Consider the following 20,048-nt stretch of genomic DNA (forward strand, 5'->3'; position numbering starts at 1 on the left):
TACTGTTGGAACTCCCTTGAACTTCATTTAGGAGGATTTGGTAGGATATAAGAATACAAATAACATAACAGATCTATTTCTTAATTTCTATTAATCACCTTTAAAGTGTGGATAAAACCGTGAGAAGAGGCAAATGAACTATTTTACCCTAAATTAGACAGGCGCCCTTTATGATAATCATAATTTAATAATATTCCTTCTACGAAAAAATCAAACAGAGCTGTAGGAATCGAATTTCACAGCCAAAACAAAAAAGGAAAATTCACAGCCAAACACTTTTCACAGCCAAAACAAAAAAGGAAAATTGTAAAAAAAAAAAAAAGGTTACCGAATGTATGATTATTATTTTACTGAAGTCTAACATGCAGTAATAATGCGTGCTCAAAATATTCGAAATGCATATTAAGGCGAACTGCGTTATTTTATGGCATTAAAAAAAACAACCGCCAAGCAGGATCAAGTAGAGCACTTCAAAACGTCATCTCAGCGCGACTAGCGCGTGCCGGCTGAAGTCACGAACGTGAAAGCCGGGGCTGAGAGTTGAGGCGCGAGACTCCAAATCAGGCGGCTGATACTGAGCTCGAGCCTAGTTTTTTCCCCCCGGGCGGTAGCCGCTGGAGGCGTCATAAGACCTCGGGCGCAACACGAATCTCCCTTTACGTCTCGAGAGGCAAGGACATGGGCGACTCCACGTCTCCATCCCCTTTTTTCTCGGGACCAGAGGAGCTAGAGGACCCAAACCACGCCGCCACAATGCTGGCGCAACTCAAGGCCTTCTACGACTCGCGACTGCTTTGCGATGTTACTATCGAAGTGCTGGGTGGCAGGGAGGCCGGAGAGGGGGCCCGCCTTTTCTCCTGTAATCGCAACGTTCTGGCCGCTGCTTGCCCCTACTTCCGTAGTATGTTCACGGGCGGCCTATCGGAAAGTAAACAGCAAAAAGTGACGCTGCACAATATGGACGTGGCCTCCATGGCGCTTATCATCGAGTACTGCTACACGGGGCGCGTGGCTGTGAGTGAAGCCAATGTGCAGCGTCTCTATGCCGCTGCCGATATGTTGCAGTTGGACTACCTGCGTCGGGCCTGTGTCGACTTCTTGGCACGTCACTTAGAGTCGACCAACTGCGCGGGCATTTTACGCCTCGCCGAAGCTTTTGGGGATGTGGACCTGCTTGGACGTGCTCTGGCTTTTGCTGCGCGTCATTTCCAGGAGCTGGGGGACGGGCTGTGTGAGTTGAGCCTGACGCAGATGAAAAAATTGCTGCTGTCTGACAAGCTGGACGTGGATAGTGAACAACGAGTGTTTGCGGCGGCTGTACGTTGGATCGAGGCCCAATTGGAGGACCGTGCACCGTTAGCGCAAGAATTATTGCAGTGTGTGCGTTGGCATCTTTTTACTGACCAGGACCGACCTACTCTGGAGGCACTACAAGCTAAAGGATTTATCCACAAGCATTGCCTGTCCTATGTGCAGGGTGTCTTTGAATCACAACATGGGCAGGTGCTGCAGGCCAGCTCAGAAACCCCAGCCCCACCTAGAATTGGAATGCTGGCTAAGGAGATGGTTATCTTCTTTGGGCACCTCAAAGAGCCCTTCTTATGTTATGACCCTTACTGTGGAGATATTTATGCTATGCCATCACTTCTCAGCAGCCTGGCCCACAGCAAGGCATTCATATCCTCCGCTATTTGCATATCCCCTGATAATGACATCTATTTGGCAACACAACCCAGTAAGCAGCTTTGGGTCTACAGGCCTGCACAGAACTGTTGGCAGCAGCTGGCTGACCGATTGCTCTGTAGGGATGGCATGGATTTGGCTTACCTCAATGGGCACATCTACATACTGGGAGGATGTGACCCTTCTTCTGGAACCAGGTTGAAAGAGGTTGAATGCTTCAGTATCCAGAGAAATCAGTGGACTCTAGTGGCCCCACTTCCTCATTCCTTATGCTCCTTTGAACTGGTTACTGTGAACAACTACTTGTATGCAGTGAATAATAAAAGAATGCAGTGTTATGATCCTAGCAGGAACCGCTGGCTTAACTGTGCTTCCCTGAAGAGGAGTGACTTCCAGCAGGCATGTGTATTCAATGATGAGATCTATTGCATCTGTGATGTCCCTGTTGTGAAGGTCTATAGCCCAACTCGTGGTGAGTGGCGTTTGATTTGTAATATTCCTGTGGATGACAACATTTACAACTACCAGATTGTTCAGCATGGCAGTAAGCTGCTGCTTATCACCTCTAACCCACCACAATGGAACAAGAACAGGGTCACAGTCCATGAATATGAGGTGGCCACAGATCGTTGGGTTAATGTGGGTACTATGCTGGGCCTTTTGCATTATGATTGTGAGTTCATTTGCCTCTCTTCACGGGTTTATCCTTCTTGCTTGGAGCCGGGACAACGCTTCATCACTGAGGAGGACGATATTCGTAGCGAATCCAGCGCAGACTGGGCCATGGATAGCTTCAGTGAGCCAGATTCAGAATCTGGTAACTCAGGCTCTTTTTCAGATGATGAAAGCAGACACCCAGATTATGCCCCACTTCGCAATATACGTTTGCTAGGTGCATACTGAGAGTGGGCCACAAATCACACACTTCTGCTTTAGGTTGTTTTTGGAATGAACATATTAACTAATGGAAATACAGAGGGTCGAACGTTAATTGCCTTGAACAGTAACAAGATGGATGTTAAGCATGCCCAAATTAAAAATAAAACAAAACAAAAAACCCTTTTTATTCATATGGGCCCTGCAGCATATAGTTCACTCTAAGTGTTTATAAATGACCCCCCTTAGTACAGGTTTTTTTCCCAAGTCGAGTACTATGCAAAAGTAGCAGGTTGATAATGCTCAGGTGCTGTGTTATTTTGGGGATGGGATTTTTTTAAATCATTGAAAATATCCCTTATTTTTTAAATCATTGAAAATATCCCTTATCTCCTTTACTACCAGACATTTTTTTGAATTTTAGTGCCCAGAAGAACTGTGGGATTTGTTTTAATAAAATTTGTATATCATCAGGGAACATGTGTTTGTGTGTGTGTGTTGGAAAAACCACAAGTTGTTGAAAATGAAGGCTTGCTTTTTCATAAATATTGTACTAGCTAAAAACACATCAGGGTATTCACAAATAACATCATGTTTTTCAATACTCATGTTGAAGGGGAATATATGTAGGGAAAATATTATAAAGAATTGTTTACATATTAATGGCACTTCTTAGTTATGATACTTTCTGTCATGTCTAGGAAGTTTTGTGTAAGTTGCCCTAAGACAGTGTCTCTCAAACTTTCTCAAGCCAGGGCACACTAAAGGTAGTAGCCACAGTTTGAGGCCCCCAGAAGTACGCAGACGTTGCCGTGATGACATCAGGCATATGCGTGACATCACGTCGACATGTGCAGAGGCCTTCCAGGTGGACCCTGAGACGCCAATAGGGGGTGCCAGCAGGGAAGAGGGCTGGAGAGAAGGAGAGGCACTGGTGCCAGCTGATTACCTACAGCAGTGTTTCTCAACTACTTCAAGCTAAGTACCCCCTAAGTCTAACAAATATCAACTGAGTACCCCAACTACAGACCTCCCTAGGTCCACCCAAGCTTTTCCCCAGATCCCATCCCCTTTACTGACTGTAATGCAATTTTTTTCCATTCATATACACACAATATACATAGCAGATATAAATTCTCAAAACTGACACATTTCAATCACTATATTGAAAATAAAATAATTTTACCTACTGGCGATCTTCTGCAGGCTGCTGTAATTAGCTTTAAAGGTGAGACCGGGAGGCCAGGTAGGAAGCCAGAGGATGCTAGAGAGAAGGGGGAAATATGCAGGCCTTCAGCAAATCAGGCAGCGCTGGCATTGTACCGCATAGGAGTCAGCTGGCAGGTGTCTGTCTTCCTCCTCAGTGTTCTGCGGTACACTTGGAATCTCAGGAGGCACACAGTTTGAAATACACTGTCCTAAAGGAGGAGTGAGGGTTTTGTCTTCAAATTGATCTTCCAATCTCTCCCCTCTAACAAACTCCTAAACTTACACTGTCCTTTAAGAATGACCTCGGAACTCTGCTTTACTCCACCTTTTCCTTCCCAACTTTTCTGCAGCTGCTGCCCTCAGCCAATTCCATTGATGTTCTTCTTGGTACACATGCTGTAGCTACTATCCTATTCCAGGCAAGTAGATAACTTTAGCTTCTGTTTCCTGTATGCTTGTGCAGGTATTGATTTTATAAGAGGCAGGGGCAGTGAAATACTGTACTTAATTTGACTTTATTTATTAGGTGAATAATATTCTTTTCTCTTAAAAATCATAAGTGGGTAATAATACTTTTGCCACAAGGTTTAACTTCAGGAGTGACACAGAATGATGAATTATAGTTACAGGAGATCTGGCCAACAATACATTTTAAACAGTAGTAAACTTACATTAGTTTCCTGGCAACACCACCCTAGTGAAGCTGAATCTATCAGATACTACTATTAATCTTAGATGCTATGTGGAATTTGGTCCTGATTAGTATGTGGATTAGGGATCACCAGTGAAGAAGGCAAAGTTTTGCGTGTTAAAGAAGGTGTCTACAGACTACTGTAGTGTCCTACCAAGATACTGATCAAGGGGATAGACTGGTTGTAAAACTCTGAAAATAGGCAAAGTATATTGCCAACAACACTGTATCACCTAAAGTAGAATTGGGCGGGTAGGTGAAAGAAATGTCACCCATCCTCATCAGGGTCCCTTAAAATGTTGATCTTACAGAGGAAGTTATAGTCTAGTTACCAGGGACCATGAGTTGGTTCCCTGTTTATAAAGAGTATGTAGAGATGCAAAAATAATCCTTTATAGTCTGAGCTCTTTTTCAAGTGACACCATCATGTTTGTTTTTTAAAATTTATATCACAATTACAAGCACATTGATCAAAGTGGTTTACAATAAAAATTTTAAAACATAAAAACAATTAGAGAAAAGGAACTCTATATTGGACAGGACAGAAGACAATCTATCATCCAAAAAGAGGAAACATCACACAGCAGAAAGAGGCACATTGGACAGCAGGACACCCATCGATAGTTTAGTTAATTCAGTACTGAAAGCTAAACATGGGGGAAGCCATTGCTTACCCTGGATCGGTAGCATGGAATTTTGCTACTATTTGTTGGTTTGTTTGTTTTTTGCCAGGTTAATGACCTGGATTGACTGCTGTGAAGACAGTCTACTGGGTTAGATGGTTCACTGGTCTGACCTAGTAAGGCTATTATGATAAAGGGAGGCAGATTATTCCATAGGAATGGAGAAAAGTATTAATAGGCAGAATTTAGATTTTCATGAATCTATATGTAATTTATGGGAAGGAAAAACTAGTAGGGCATGCAGAACACGTGAAGGGGTTTAATGAGTAGTCAAAGAGCAAAGGTATAAACAGACAATTTACATCTCTAATAGGAGCAACAGGGAGCACAACATAGGATTAATAGGTAAACTGGTGAATTGCTATGTGTTTCTGGGTGTGTGTGGGGGGGTGGAAGATAGCAAAATGGGAAGAAATGTTTACTGAGTGAGTACCTTTGTGTGATGACCCTGTTACATGAGATCTTACCAGTTTCAGCAAGATGATGCTAGAAGTATGGAAGAAGGTGGACAGGTTAAAATGATGCCCACTTGCAGCTTTTGTACTAGGGCTAAAGAGAGTGCAAAATCCTTAGGCTTTATGGACTTATGTTCTTCAGTTCCATCTTCAGCCATCTAAGTGTTTTTTCATTCTTGTGATTTTAAGAGCCATTGACAATTGTGTTCAGGATTATAGACTAGGGCTTTCATTGGACTGGTGCAATGATAGAAACTTAGGTTTCAGCTTGGTCTGTCCAGCAGCTGCTACCAATTTTGAATTTGAGCACTTTTATACTTCTATATATATCTATAAGTGGGTAGATATTGTTACTCTTACACCATAAACCCTATATGACAGATATTAGCAGTAACCTTGAAAACTTGAGATCATACGCCATATAACTTGCTTTAAGAGTGAAGTGTATTACTGTTATGGTATGCACAAAACTAAACTATTTGGAGACCTTGCCCCTGAGCAAATATATACAAAACAAAACATTTTAGAAATGTTCCATTTTAGAAATGTTCCATTTTAAAGGGGATTATGGGTCATAAAGCTCTGCAAAAGAATTGTCACTACTCCTTGAAATATTTTATTTTGTGTAGTTTTAAGAGAGAACTTCATTTAGTCATTTTGTACAAACACTGCTAATTTACAGTTTAGTATTGCTGGGATGATGTTGCTCATGTTATCCCTCTGTATTTATAGAGGGATGATGATGGCAGGCAAAGCATGGTTGATGGAGTCCTGATTGCCTCAGATGCCAAAGAAAGGTCATAGGAGCTAGCGGACACAACAGCATATGGGGAGGAAGATATAGGGGAAAAAAGGTATGATAGGAGTCCTCTCCATCCACCTCTTTTCTCTAGTGCAGTCTTCTCCTTTCCCATTGAGGGGTGTGGTGGAGAAAGGGTTGCCTGGCATTAGGATATATGGGAGAATAATAATAATAATAACTTTATTTTTCTATACCGCCATAGTCAGGCGACTTCTAGGCGGTTTACATTGTAAGAAGGCTGGACATTCAGCGAATAACAAAAGGTCTTAATACAATATAATAAGTCTACATACAATACAATACAATGAGTCTAAATACAATACAATACAATGAAAAAGAAAAGGCGTTTACAGGGGGGGAAGTCCTAGTGAGGGATGGGACAGTTTTAGTCAATGAATTTGGCAAATAGGGCGGTTTTGATTGATTTTCGGAATGCACTGTAAGTCAGATTGGGTTCATTTATGTAGTTTTTCAGCCAAACTTGCTGTCTGTTCGCTTGGAACTTAAAGGTTCTATCCAGGAATGATTTGTATCTACAGCCTGTAATCTTTGGGTATGCAAAGATGTTTTTGTGTGAGGATGTGTAGGATGAAGTGAGTTTGCAGGTATGAAGGTGCTAGTCCCCAGGCTTGCCTGAAGCAGGTGCAAGCAAATTTGAATAGTATTCGCGCTTCTATTGGTAGCCAATGCAGTTTTTTATAGTAGGGGCTGATATGGTCGTTTTTTCTTAGTCCGAAAATTAGGTGAACGGCGGTGTTTTGTATTAATCTCAGTTTTTTAATTGTTTTTTTGTGGGATACCCAGGTAGATGATGTTGCAGTAGTCAAGAATGGATAGGATCAGCGCCTGTACCAGCAACCTGAATGATGTTGGGTCAAAGTATTTTTTTATGGTCCTTAGTTTCCATAGCATGTAAAAACATTTTTTCACTAGTGAGTTTGTGTGGTCAGTCATGGTTAGGTGTGTGTCTAGAGTGATACCGAGTATTTTTATGTTTTTGGATATTGGGTATTCGTGATTGTTTATTTTTATCGATGTTCTCGTAATTTTGTCATTAGGACTAGCCAGAAAGACTTTTATTTTCTCTGCGTTTAGTTTCAGTTTGAAATTGGTGGTCCATTTATCGAATTCGGTCATTATGTTTGAGAGGTTGTCTACAATTTCTTTTGTGATGTCGTTTAAGGGGATTAGAATGGATATGTCGTCTGCGTAAATGTAGTGTATTAGGTTTAGTTTTTGTAGGAGGTGACCTAAAGAGGCGATATAGATATTGAAAAGGGTGGGCGATAGGGGGGAGCCTTGAGGCACGCCTGACGGGTTTTTCCATGGTTTGGAATAGTTTCCATTGCTGATTACTCGGTAGGATCTGTTTATTAGGAATTCTTGGAACCATTTCTTTACCTTTCCTGAAATTCCCATTACTTCAAGGCACAATAGCATGATTTCATGGTCTACCAGATCGAACGCGCTGCTGAGGTCTAATTGTAGAATCAGTGTGCTTTTGCCTTTGCTAAAGAGATCATAGAGAGGTGGTTCAATAAGGAGGCTAAGACAGTTTCTGTGTTGTATCCTTTCCTGAATCCTGATTGGTGTTCACTAAGGATGTTAAATTTGTCCAGGTAGTTTACTAGTTGAAGGTTGACCAATCCTTCCTGCATCTTTGTGAAAAGGGAATGCTTGCTATGGGTCTGAAATTGGATGTCAGTGCTGAAGAGGTTTTCTGATCTTTAGGGATTGGAGTGATTAGTATGTGTCCCATTTCTTTGTTTAATGTTCCGCTTGTAAGGGCGGTTGTTAGCCATGCGAATAGTTCCTTTTTAAATTCTGGAGGGGCAACTGTCATGATTTTTGGGGGACATGCGTCAAGTAGACAGTTAGATTTGGTGTACTTGTTGAATAGATTTAGGAACTGATGCCAGTTTGGGTATTCGAGGTGGTCCCATATCATGTCTACTCTGGTGTCTTGGTCATGGGGTTCGAGGTATTGAAGATCATTTGTTGTGGTTGTGGGTAGAGTTGCTCTTAGCTCAGCGATTTTATTTTGAAAGAAGTTGGCTAGGGTTTGTGCCAATGGAGTGGGCTCATTGTCCTTTTTCAGTATTTGTGTTGTATCGGTTATTGTTTTTACTAGTTTGAACAATTCTTTGCTGTTTATTTTTGAAGTACCAATTTTTTTTTGCATAGTGCTTAGTGCGTTTTTCTTTGATCAGATTTTTGTATATTTTCATTTTTTGTTTCCAGCTTGTCTTGTCTGATTCATTGTTTGTTTTTTGCCAGATTCTCTCCAATTTTCTTAGTTCCTGTTTGGTGGTTAGTAGTTCACAGTCAAACCATTCATTTGGTGGTCTATTTTTCTTTTTGTATGTTTGATATGGTGCTATTTGGTCTAGGAGTTCTTTGCTGTAAGTTTTCCATCTTGTAGGGAAATCCTGAGTTTCTTTGGTTATGGGATGTAATTCATAGTGGGTCCAGAATTCGGTTGGATTAATAATGCCACAGCTGGTTATTGTATTCGTGTTGACGTTTTTGTTGTGTATTCTGTTTTAGCCAGTGTTTTAGCCAGAAGGGGTACACTTGTCAAGAAAGAAATGCATTTATCATATACTCCTGCCATCTATATCATTTAAAAAAAAATGTAAGGAATTGAGAGTGCGTAGTGAGCAAATTTTATGTTTAAATCTGTTTTATCAAAACAAATATAAAAAGTATCGATGGTGAACACATTTAGACCTTGGTAAGGGTTGGAGCTCAAGAACATCTTTTAAAATGTTCAGTACTTTGACTACACATTTTCACTTATGTTTGAAAACATTTGGAGATGCCCACTCCACTAGAAGTGTTACTGCTTCATGGGTGGAGTCTTGCATGTTTTCTCGATGAAATTTGCAGGGTGGCTCATTGGTCCTCTTCCTACCTTTACCCATTTTTTTTGGGTAGATGTGGTAGCTCGCTCTGATGCCACTTTTGGGACAACGGTGTTGCGGGCAGGCTCTTCTATCCCTCCCTAAACGCTACCATTGCTACTGAATCTGGAAGGAATGTAATAGAATGGAAGATTTAGGTTTTCACCTTTGATAATTTTTGTTAGTCCCTGGAGGATTCAGTACGGCCCACCCTCTCACTTGTTCTGAATTGCCTGCTTTCTGCCTCAATTAATCTCCTTCCAGGCTTCAGGATATTCTAGCCAGTTGACGGATCCTGTGGGAAGTTTTCCACTTCTGTATGTGTGGATGCTCGTTGGACACAGCAGGTTACTTCTACGTTGTTCCTCAATGTTTTTCTGCATTGCCTTTGTGCCTGTTTATTGCTTGTTTCATGTTTTGTAGAGCAGACCAGTTCACAAATTATGTTGCTGGGGGGGGGGCCTTCCCCAGTACCTCTCTCCCCCTTCCTTGTCATGGATTTGTTCAGGTATGTTGCTCAGAACTGCAGGGGGGTCTTTCTCTCTAAGGTGGGAGGAGCATGTGCTCAGAAAAGTGTTTGGATTTCTGCAACTTCAAGTTTGGGAGTCCCAGGTGGGACACCTAGTATACTGAATCCTCCGGGAACTAACAGAAAGAAGATTATTGAAGAGAAAAACTTAATCTTCCACTACCAGTTACTGCTTCAGTGCCCTTCTTGAAATTGCTTGAGGAATACAATGCAGCATCAATGGTACAAAGGGGCGGGACCGCGGCGGAGGAAGCAGCTCCGAAGCAGCGCAGGGATCGCTGACATCGCGATCCCGCTGCGGGCTGCTTCATAGGTGGTGCAGGGAGGCCAGGGGGGCGAGTGGTCCTTCGGGGTGGGGCGGGCATGCAGGCAGGCCTTCAAGGGGGAGGGGGGGTGACAGACAGGCAGGCAGGCCTTCAAGGGGGGGGGACAGGCAGGCCTTCAAAGAGGGGACAGGCCTTCGGGGGGTGCAGGCCTTCAAGAGGGGGGGACAGGCCTTCAAGGGTGGGACAGGCCTTCAAGGGGGGATGCAGGCCTTCGGGGGGGGTGCAGGCCTTCAGGGGGGGGGGATGCAGACCTTTAAGGGGGGACAGGCCTTCAGGGAGGGGAGCCCTGGTGTAGAAATACACGGAGGGAATGGGGGGGTTCAAAGAGACGCGCATATGCCAGACTTTGGGTGGGAAGAAATAATGGGTCTGAAAATAGAGAAGAGGGAGAGAGATGATGGACCATGATTTTTAGAGAGGGAAGGAACAGAAAGGGAGAGAAATTGGACACAAGGGATGGTGTGGAGGGGGGGATCGAGATACTGGATAGGAGGGTAGTTGGGAAAAGAAAGGGAGAGATGGTGGACCCTGGGGTGGTGGGGAAGGAGGGAGAGATGGTGGATGAAAGGGTAGTTAAGAAAAGATGGATTTGTGGAGGGAGACGAAAAAAGGATAGATGCCAGACCTCCTGGGGAGGGAAGGGGAACGGGGAGGACAGAGATGGCAGATGGATGGTTAGCATGAAGGAAGAAGGAGACCCTGGCAAGCAAGTTATCAGAAGACAACCAGAGCCTTGGACCAACAAAAGTTAGAAAAATCAATTTTATTTTCTGTTTTGTGATTACAATATGTCAGATTTGAAATGTGTATCCTGCCAGAGCTGGTGTTAGACCGCAAATGTGAGCTAGGATTTAACAGAGAGGTAAAGTCCTTTTTGTTTCTTTATTTTATTTACACCACAGCGCCAGTGTGGTTAGGAGAAGCCAAAGGGGGGTGAAAAAGCTATAAAATAAACCCACCCGGATGTTTGAAAAAAACAAACACCCAATTGGGCAGGAAAGTTGAATCGAAAAACCAATTCAATTTTCTTGAATCGGGCAGCACTAGTTTGCGCTACTGTCTTAGACTTTAGGACCTGGGATTGGAGAGAGATGGCATCCTCAGTACTTTATAATGCAAGTGAAACGAGGATTTGGTCAGACTTTTGAAGGGTCGGCAGAGGAAAAATATTGTATAGGCCGGGGACATGAGACAGCAGGAAACGGGAACTTTTCTTCCTTCTATTTTTGTGAATGGCAAGGCTGAGGATGTCAGAGAGTTCAGTTAAAATATGTGCTTTATAAGAAAATATAAAAATGTGTTTTATAAAGTTTATAAGCATTGCTGGCCTACCCGGTGAGGTGTTTCTAATGGTAGTGATGGTGGCGTCAGCGTGTCAATGTGTTGAGAGGAAGAGGTGGTCTGGGAAATTCTGCTGAGCAAACTCCGGGCCCATTTCCACCCCCCAGTTAGTCCACTCCACTCAACTGGTTCACACACTGAGTGGGTTTTTGGGTGTTGTGCCTGGGTAGTGTTTTTGGGATCTCTTCCAGTGGTTTGTCAGTGTCTCCTTGTGGTCCAAGGAAGGAAACTTTGCTAACCTTAGCATTGACCTTCAGAATATATTTGTAACAGTGTTGCTTGTGTGGCATTAGGCTATGTAGTGATCGAAAGAAAAAAACCAGACCTTTGCACATTTTTGCACTATATGGTGGGTGTATGAGGAGATTCACATTTCCTGCACAGCTAAGTCATTGTGAAGTTACCTTGTTCTTTCTGTATTTGAAATCTAGCAAGGTCTCTGTTTGGAAGGAAAGATCTAAGCTTAAAAATGAAGTGGCCAGAAATTATGCTAAAAGCAGATAGCATTGCTGATTTTAAGAAAGGTTTAGACAAATTATTGGAGGAAAAATCCATAGTCTGTTATTAAGACATGGGGGAAGTGTCTGCTTGACCTGGATTGGTTACCATGAGAATGGGCTACTGGGCATGATGGATCATTGGTCTGACCCAGTTAGGCTATTCTTATGTTATGTTCTCATCTGTAGGGGCCTTTGTTTTCACTTCTTATTTTAATGTATTTTTTTCTGGGAACTTATCAGTGTTTTTTAGAATGGGAACAAAACTGGAAGAGAATTAATGTGTGTGGAATGGGGGGGGTTACTAATTTCTTCAGCTAAATAATTAAATCCACTTCAACCAGACAGAGGAGAACTCACGCACCATTCACACACCCTCCAACCAAAATCGTCAAAAGAAAAAAAACTGTTCAACAACCTCCTAACACTCGACCCCCAACTCTACAACCTATTGACCTCGACCACAAACTACAAAACCTTCAAAAAAGAAATAAAAACCCTTCTATTCAAAAAACACATAAAACCGAACTAACACAATCAGAACTGTCCCAAGCTCAACTGCAACTACTCCATATGTACTTCTGATGTCATGACAATTCAGACATAATTTATGTTATGTTTGGAATAATGGTTACATATATGAGGTTCAATAAAATAAATTTTCAGTGCCTGTTTCTATTATGACCATTTATTTTTCATGGTTATTACAAAAAATATTTTTTTACATGGGGGGGGGGTGTCAAAAAATGATGGGCCCCGGGTGCCACATACCCTAGGTACGCCACTGGCTAGATTCACTAATGATAGCGACTCAATCGCAGTTGGACGATTCTCCAACCGCGATTGATTCACTATCAAGTTTGCATGCAAATGATTTGCATGCAAACGTGAGCGATTGAAACACGTGCGCAGCCCTAACAGCAGTGACAGGGAAAGCAGCCTCCTGTTACTGCTGTTAGGATGTCGTCGTCCCCCCCGAACCAAAACATAAAAAGGCAGGAGGGATGCCCACTTCCTCCTGCCAGCGGAGGCTACCTTGCATTGGCCCCCCCCTCCTCCCTGGTACCTTTAAGTTGGGAGCAGGAGGGGTGCTCAGTCAGTCCCTCCTATTCCTCTGCCAGGCGCCATTTGCAATGCAGGACTTAGGCCCCTCCCTGGTGTATCGCAAAATATCTGTGCCATTGCAAAAAAAAAAAAATCAACCAAAACAGGCAGTTACCGACAGGTCTACAGCAATCGGGTTTTAGGATCGGTAAAACCTGATGCTAAATAGCCAAGTGATGTAAGTGAATCTGTTGTTTGGCTATTTTGCATGGGGTTTTACTAATTTGCATGGCCAGTTCAGAAAATGGGCAATCGAGGGGAAAAACACGCGGTGGGCTGGTTAGTGGATCAGATCGGTTAGCAACAATCATCGCTAAACCTACGATCGCTGACTTTAGTGAATCTAGCCCTTGGTCCTTTGCTCATGAAGAAAATTTTTTGCTAATGGCAATTCAGTCCTTAGAGGGAATTTTGCCATCCCCTACTGCATGAGGAAGTTATCGTAGAAATTAGAACAGGTTTGAAATGTTAGTTTGCACTGACTACCTTATTAACAGCTAAAATGGCTTAGGGGCTCTTTTACCAAAGCTTAGTATGCGCTAAATTCTAAGAAGCCTAGAGGTATAAAATTAGCTTCTTAGAACTTAGTGCACACTAATGTCTGTCAGTGCATGCTTAGCTTTAGTAGATAGGCCCTTAAGTATTTTTGTCATGGACACAAAATTGGGAGAAAACAGTGCATTTAAATCAGTGTCTTTAGCAGCATGAATTACCACATGCCCTTTTTACATTGCAGGATGCATATATGAGAGCATTAATTTATCAGCGCAGGTAATGAGTGTCTGCTACTATGAGTAATATAAAACATAACACACAAACATGCTATATTTAATAGATAAGGAGTGCTGCTAGTGTGTGAAGAATTAACAATGAATAGCATGTTTTTAGATGTATATTGCCTAAAATAACTATGGAGGAATTTAGAAAACTCTTGATGTTTGACATCATAACAATATTAATACCTATATCCTAGTACTAGAGACTGCAGACATAAAAATAATTTCTCATTGTCCGATGCAATTTGTAGACTACCTGAAATCAAAAGTGTGGTTTGGATAAATCCAGATGGATGGGAGATCTCAGGTATACTTGCAGCCTAGCTGGTTAATTTTCTTGAGCCCTTCCTTGTTGTTGATTGTCTTGTGCACAGTGATGAGGAAAGGAAAGGCAGACGGTAGCTCTACTCTGCTGCTCAGTTTTTGATGGCCCCAATGCAGGCAGCGCAGCTTATCAGCCAGATCCTTTCTGCCAGCCCGCTCCAATGCATCCTGCAGCAGTTTTGTCTTGTTCAATTTATTCCATGACTTTTCATACCTAATACAAGATACAGAGAAAGTAAGTGACGTTGGCTCGCTTATTAAAAAAATATCATAATGGTGTTCATTTTCAAAGAAGCTGGGACACTTTTTGGGTATTTTGAGATATCTATCTGCCAAAAATGTCAAATTCACAAATTCAAAAGGCAGAATTTGGACATCTTACCGAATTTCCGTTCATCCAAATAGCAAGGGAGTGTATTGTGGACATGTTTAGGGTGGGACTAGGGAAGGCCCAAATTTAGGACATCCAACATCAATAATCCAATAGTAGGAAATGCCCAAGTCATAACAGTTAGACTTGTTTCAATCACATCTAGGTTATAAAAAGGTACCCTAAGTAGTTAATCCCTCATGAATCCCCCAGGGCTACTGTTCCTGACCCTTACCTCTGAAAGTGGCACCAGAAAGGGAAACTAGGCTCCCTGACATTAGGTATTATGAACATTCTGAACATAGCAGCAAGCAGGTTTAAAGGATAACCTAATGGTTAGTGCAGAGGCTATAAACCAGGGGACCCAGATTCAAAACCCATTTCAACTTTATTTTACCTTTAAATCATGAGCCCTCCAGCAACAGAGATATACCCGCTGTCTCTAAATATTAAAGACACCTGCAACCCTGAAGCTATTGAGGTGGTGCACATTCAGGTACAGTAGGTATTCTCTTCTCTCTGGAGGGCCCATCATTTAAAATAACAGAATTGCAGTATAATATGAACCTGGGTGCCCCAGATTAAAGTCCACTGCACAGACCACTAGGTTGCCCTTCTGCTCTGCAGGGATGTCTGTGTGGCCATTTTTGTACAAATGTTGACAGACGTCCTTGTTCTGTTTTTTTGGCATCCATAATTTGGATATTCTATTTTGGACGTTCTTATGTGTTTTCAAACAAGAAATCCGGCCCTTTTTCCTTTTCAAAAATTGATATGAGATGGATAGATTTTTTGGACGTTATAAGTGAGTCGTCCTAATTCTGATTTTGGACAATTTTTTGAAAATGCCCCTCAATGTGTACCAAGTTGTGACCTTCCATTCTAGATAATCTTTATAAAGGCAATTTTTATTCTGCTTGTGTAACAGTAACATCCATGTGTTCACAAATTAGTAAGGAAAAAGTACCTGAGCATTCTTATATTTTTTCTCATCCAATTAATGTGACACTTTTGTAAAGTGATCAAACCTGCTCTTTAAGCTTGCCCCTAGGAATGCATCCACTAAGGCATGTACCAGCACAGGTGGTGATCTATTATTTGCATACTTTTATCTATATGCAGAGTGAGCAATTGAAAATTATCCTCAGCTGTACCTACAGGTTCAAATATAAAAAAAATTTCATTTACTTAAGTTGTCCCATAAAATATCAGGACATTCATTTGAGGATGTTATTTTTTCATCTGTTATTTTCATGATTTTTGAAAACTATGGGACTCATTTTCATAAGAGAAAAACATCCAAAAAACTTCTTTCGCAACTATCCAGACCGGTACAGTTCACTGATGTGTAATAGCTCACCATGACCAGCAGGTGGAGACTGAGACAAATCCTTTTGGCTGTAATACAAGTAGCTGTGCTTCCCTCAGCTAGTGTAGGCCTGTTGGAAGTTGTTTAGTGGCCTTTTTGTCCCTGTCTGGTACCGGACTGAGCTTGGGGGGGGAACCCTTTCGAGGGCCTGTCCGACCTCAGGGGTGTCACACTCGATGGAACATGAGTTGAGTCCCTTCCCCCATTTCCTCCATCTCCCCAAAATTTTTCTAGAAGTGCCTCAGCTGTAAGCCTTGCCACCGATACTGGCAAGGCATATGGGCTTAGAGAGCCAGTGGAGTCTGTTCTGACAGAAAAAAAAAATACTGAGGCAGTGCTGGTCTGAAGGGAGCCTTTTATGGCTGTAAGTGACATAGTAACATAGTAACATAGTAGATGACGGCAGATAAAGACCCGAATGGTCTAACATTAAATTTTGCTGCTTTTTAAGATTCTGTTTGCTGTATTTCACTGCCTTTTGTAAGATTCTATATGCTGTATCTCTCTACCTTTTTGTAAGACTTTATATGCTCTTTGTAAGATTCTATATGCTGTATCCCGGACCTTTTGTAAGATTCTATATGCTGTATCCCGGACCTTTTGTAAGATTCTATATGCTTTTTTGTAAATTTCTATATACTGTATCCCGGACTTCTACATATTGTAACTCGCTGACTGTCCAGCTCTCTTCAGTGCGAACTGCCTAGAAGTCTCACGACTATGGTGGTATAGAAGAATAAAGTTATTATTATTATTATTATTATTATCCAGTCTGCCCAACCTGATTCAATTTAAATTTTTTTTATTTTTTCTTCTTAGCTATTTCTGGGCAAGAATCCAAAGCTCTACCCAGTACTGTGCTTGGATTCCTACTGCCGAAATCTCCGTTAAAACCTACTCCAGCCCATCTACCAGCCAATCTATACCAGCGGTCTCAAACACGCGGGCCGCATGCGGCTCTCCGGGTGCTATTTTGCGGCCCGCGATCTGGACGCGATCAAAACAGCATTTCTCTTCCCTTCCTTTTGGATCAGCAGCGTGTCTGGCCAGCTCAGTCGATCGTTCCGTTCAAAGCCGCGGGTTGGTGGCTCCTTGCGCTATCCACTCCTGCATCGGAAGCCTCTCTGATGTCACAACATCAGAGAGGCTTCAGACGCAGGCGCGGATCTCGAGAGAAGCCGTCACCCGCGGCTTTGAACGGAACGATCAACTGAGCCGGCCAGACACGCTGCTGCTCCACAAGGAAGAGAAGGGGAGGGGAAAGAGAAATGCTTCTACTGCATAGGAAAGGGGGACCCTAGGGAAATGCTGCTGCTGCTATACAGGGAGAGGGAGGGAAAGGGGAAGAGAAATGCTTCTGCTGCACAGGAAAGGGGGAAGGGAAATGCTGCTTCTGTTGCTGCTGCACCCAATTGGGGAAAGAGAGGGAAGGAAGGAGAAGGAAGACAAGGGATGGGAGAGGAACAAGAGAAGCCAAGTTCATGGGAGGGAGGGAAGGAAAGGAAATACCAGACCATGGATGGAGAGGGAGAGATGCCAGGGTATGGGGGGAGAGAAGGAGATAGATGCCAGACCAGGGGAAAGGAAGGAAGGAGGGAGGGAGAGAAAGGAAGGAAAGAGATGCCAGACCATGGAAATTGGACAGAAGAAGAGAGAGATAGGAAGGGAAGACATGGAAACGTAGATTTTGAAAAGAAAGCAGAAAAATTGAACATTAAGTTAATGCCAAAGATGGATGCAAGGCAGAAAGTGAAGATGGAGAGAAAAACAGTCAAAGACAAGAAAGCCCTGGAACCATAGTTGAAAGCACAGAAAAATAAAGTCACCAGACAACAAAGGTAGGGAAAATGATTTTATTTTCAATATAGTGATTAAAATGTGTCAGTTTTGAGAAAGAAAAGATATTAAACTTTAAATGTGAGGGCTGCAGAAAAAATAGAGTACTTGGAGGGCCGCAGAAAAAATAGTTAATGTCTTATTAAAGAAATGACAATTTTGCATAAAGTAAAACGCTGTATAGTTTATATATCTTTCCTTTTAACTGTTAAAGGAAAGTTTTATAAACTATAAAGAGTTTTACCTCATGCAAAATTGTCATTTCTTTAATAAGGCAGTAACTATTTTTTCTGTGGCCCTCCAAGTACCTACAAATCCAAAATGTGGCCCCACAAAGGGTTTGAGTTTGAGACCACTGATCTATACCCTCCCAGCCTTTGAAGCCTCCCCAACCCATCCTCCACCAAATGGCCATATACAGATGCAGACCGTGCAAGTCTGCCCAGTACTGGCCTTAGCTCAATATTTAATATTAGTAAGGCAGTAACTATTTTTTCTGCGGCCCTCCAAGTACCTACAAATCCAAAATGTGGCCCCACAAAGGGTTTGAGTTTGAGACCACTGATCTATACCCTCCCAGCCTTTGAAGCCTCCCCAGCCCATCCTCCACCAAATGGCCATATACAGATGCAGACCGTGCAAGTCTGCCCAGTACTGGCCTTAGCTCAATATTTAATATTATTTTCTGATTCTAGATCCTCTGTGTTCATCCCATGCTTCTTTGAACTCAGTCACCGTTTTCCTCTCCACCACCTCTCTCGGGAGCGCATTCCAGGCATTCACCACCCTCTCCGTAAAGTAGAATTTCCTAACATTGCCTTTGAATCTACCACCCCTCAACCTCAAATTATGTCCTCTGGTTTTACCATTTTCCTTTTTCTGGAAAAGATTATGTTCTACGTTAATACCCTTCAAGTATTTGAACATCTGAATCATATCTCCCCTTTCCTCTAGGGTATACATATTCAGGGCTTCCAGTCTCTCCTCATACGTCTTCTGGCGCAAGCCTCCTATCATTTTCGTCGCCCTCCTCTGGACCGCTTCAAGTCTTCTTACGTCCTTCGCCAGATACGGTCTCCAAAACTGAACACAATACTCCAAGTGGGGCCTTACCAATGACCTGTACAGGGGCATCAACACCTTCTTCCTTCTACTGGCTACGCCTCTCTTTATACAGCCCAGCATCCTTCTGGCAGCAGCCACTGCCTTGTCACACTGTTTTTTCGCCTTTAGATCTTCGGACACTATCACCCCAAGGTCCCTCTCCCCGTCCGTGCATATCAGCTTCTCTCCTCCTAGCATATACGGTTCCTTCCGATTATTAATCCCCAAATGCATTACTCTGCATTTCTTTGCATTGAATTTTAGTTGCCAGGCATTAGACCATTCCTCTAACTTTTGCAGATCCTTTTTCATATTTTCCACTCCCTCTTCGGTGTCTACTCTGTTACAAATCTTGGTATCATCTGCAAAAAGGTACACTTTTCCTTCTAACCCTTCAGCAATGTCACTCACAGACATATTGAACAGGATTGGCCCCAGCACCGAACCCTGAGGGACTCCACTACTCACCTTTCCTTCCTCCGAGCGACTTCCATTAACCACCACCCTCTGGCGTCTGTCCGACAGCCAGTTTCTAACCCAGTTCACCACTTTGGGTCCTAACTTCAGCCCTTCAAGTTTGTTCAACAGCCTCCTATGAGGAACTGTATCAAAGGCTTTGCTGAAATCTAAGTAAATTACATCTAGCATATGTCCTCGATCCAGCTCTCTGGTCACCCATTCAAAAAATTCAATCAGGTTCGTTTGGCACGATTTACCTTTTGTAAAGCCAGGTTGCCTTGGATCCTGTAACCCATTAGATTCAAGGAAGTACACTATCCTTTCTTTCAGCAACACTTCCATTATTTTTCCAACAACTGAAGTGAGGCTTACCGGCCTGTAGTTTCCCGCTTCATCCCTGTGACCACTTTTATGAATAGGGACCACATCCGCTTTCCTTCAATCCCCAGGAATCACTCCCGTCTCCAGAGATTTGTTGAACAAGTCTTTAATAGGACTCGCCAGTCTTTAATAGGACTCCCTTAGTATCCTGGAATGGATCCCATCTGGTCCCATCGCTTTGTCCACCTTCAGTTTTTTAAGTTTCTCATAAACACTCTCCTCTGTGAACGACGCAGAATCTACTCCATTTTCTCGTGTAACTATGCCAGACAATCTCAGTCCTTCTCCTGGATTTTCTTCTGTGAACACAAAACAGAAGTATTTGTTTAG

The 20,048-nt window shown here is 42.6% G+C and overlaps 1 protein-coding gene across 1 annotated transcript; it reads left to right on the forward strand.

Annotated features, from left to right (window-relative positions):
• Positions 1-489: 489 nt before the first annotated feature.
• LOC117361878 (kelch repeat and BTB domain-containing protein 7-like) lies at positions 490-3,034 on the forward strand. The gene has a single exon (XM_033947420.1). The coding sequence runs from the start codon at positions 679-681 to the stop codon at positions 2,584-2,586; it is 1,908 nt and encodes a 635-aa protein (XP_033803311.1). The 5' UTR covers positions 490-678; the 3' UTR covers positions 2,587-3,034.
• Positions 3,035-20,048: the final 17,014 nt, after the last annotated feature.

The sequence above is a fragment of the Geotrypetes seraphini genome, chromosome 6 (genome assembly GCF_902459505.1).
Source record: "Geotrypetes seraphini chromosome 6, aGeoSer1.1, whole genome shotgun sequence".
NCBI lineage: Eukaryota > Metazoa > Chordata > Amphibia > Gymnophiona > Dermophiidae > Geotrypetes > Geotrypetes seraphini.

What these genes read in the sequence shown, in the direction of transcription:
- LOC117361878 (XM_033947420.1), top strand. Translation starts at nt 679, where the DNA reads ATGGGCGACTCCACGTCTCCATCCCCTTTTTTCTCGGGACCAGAGGAG.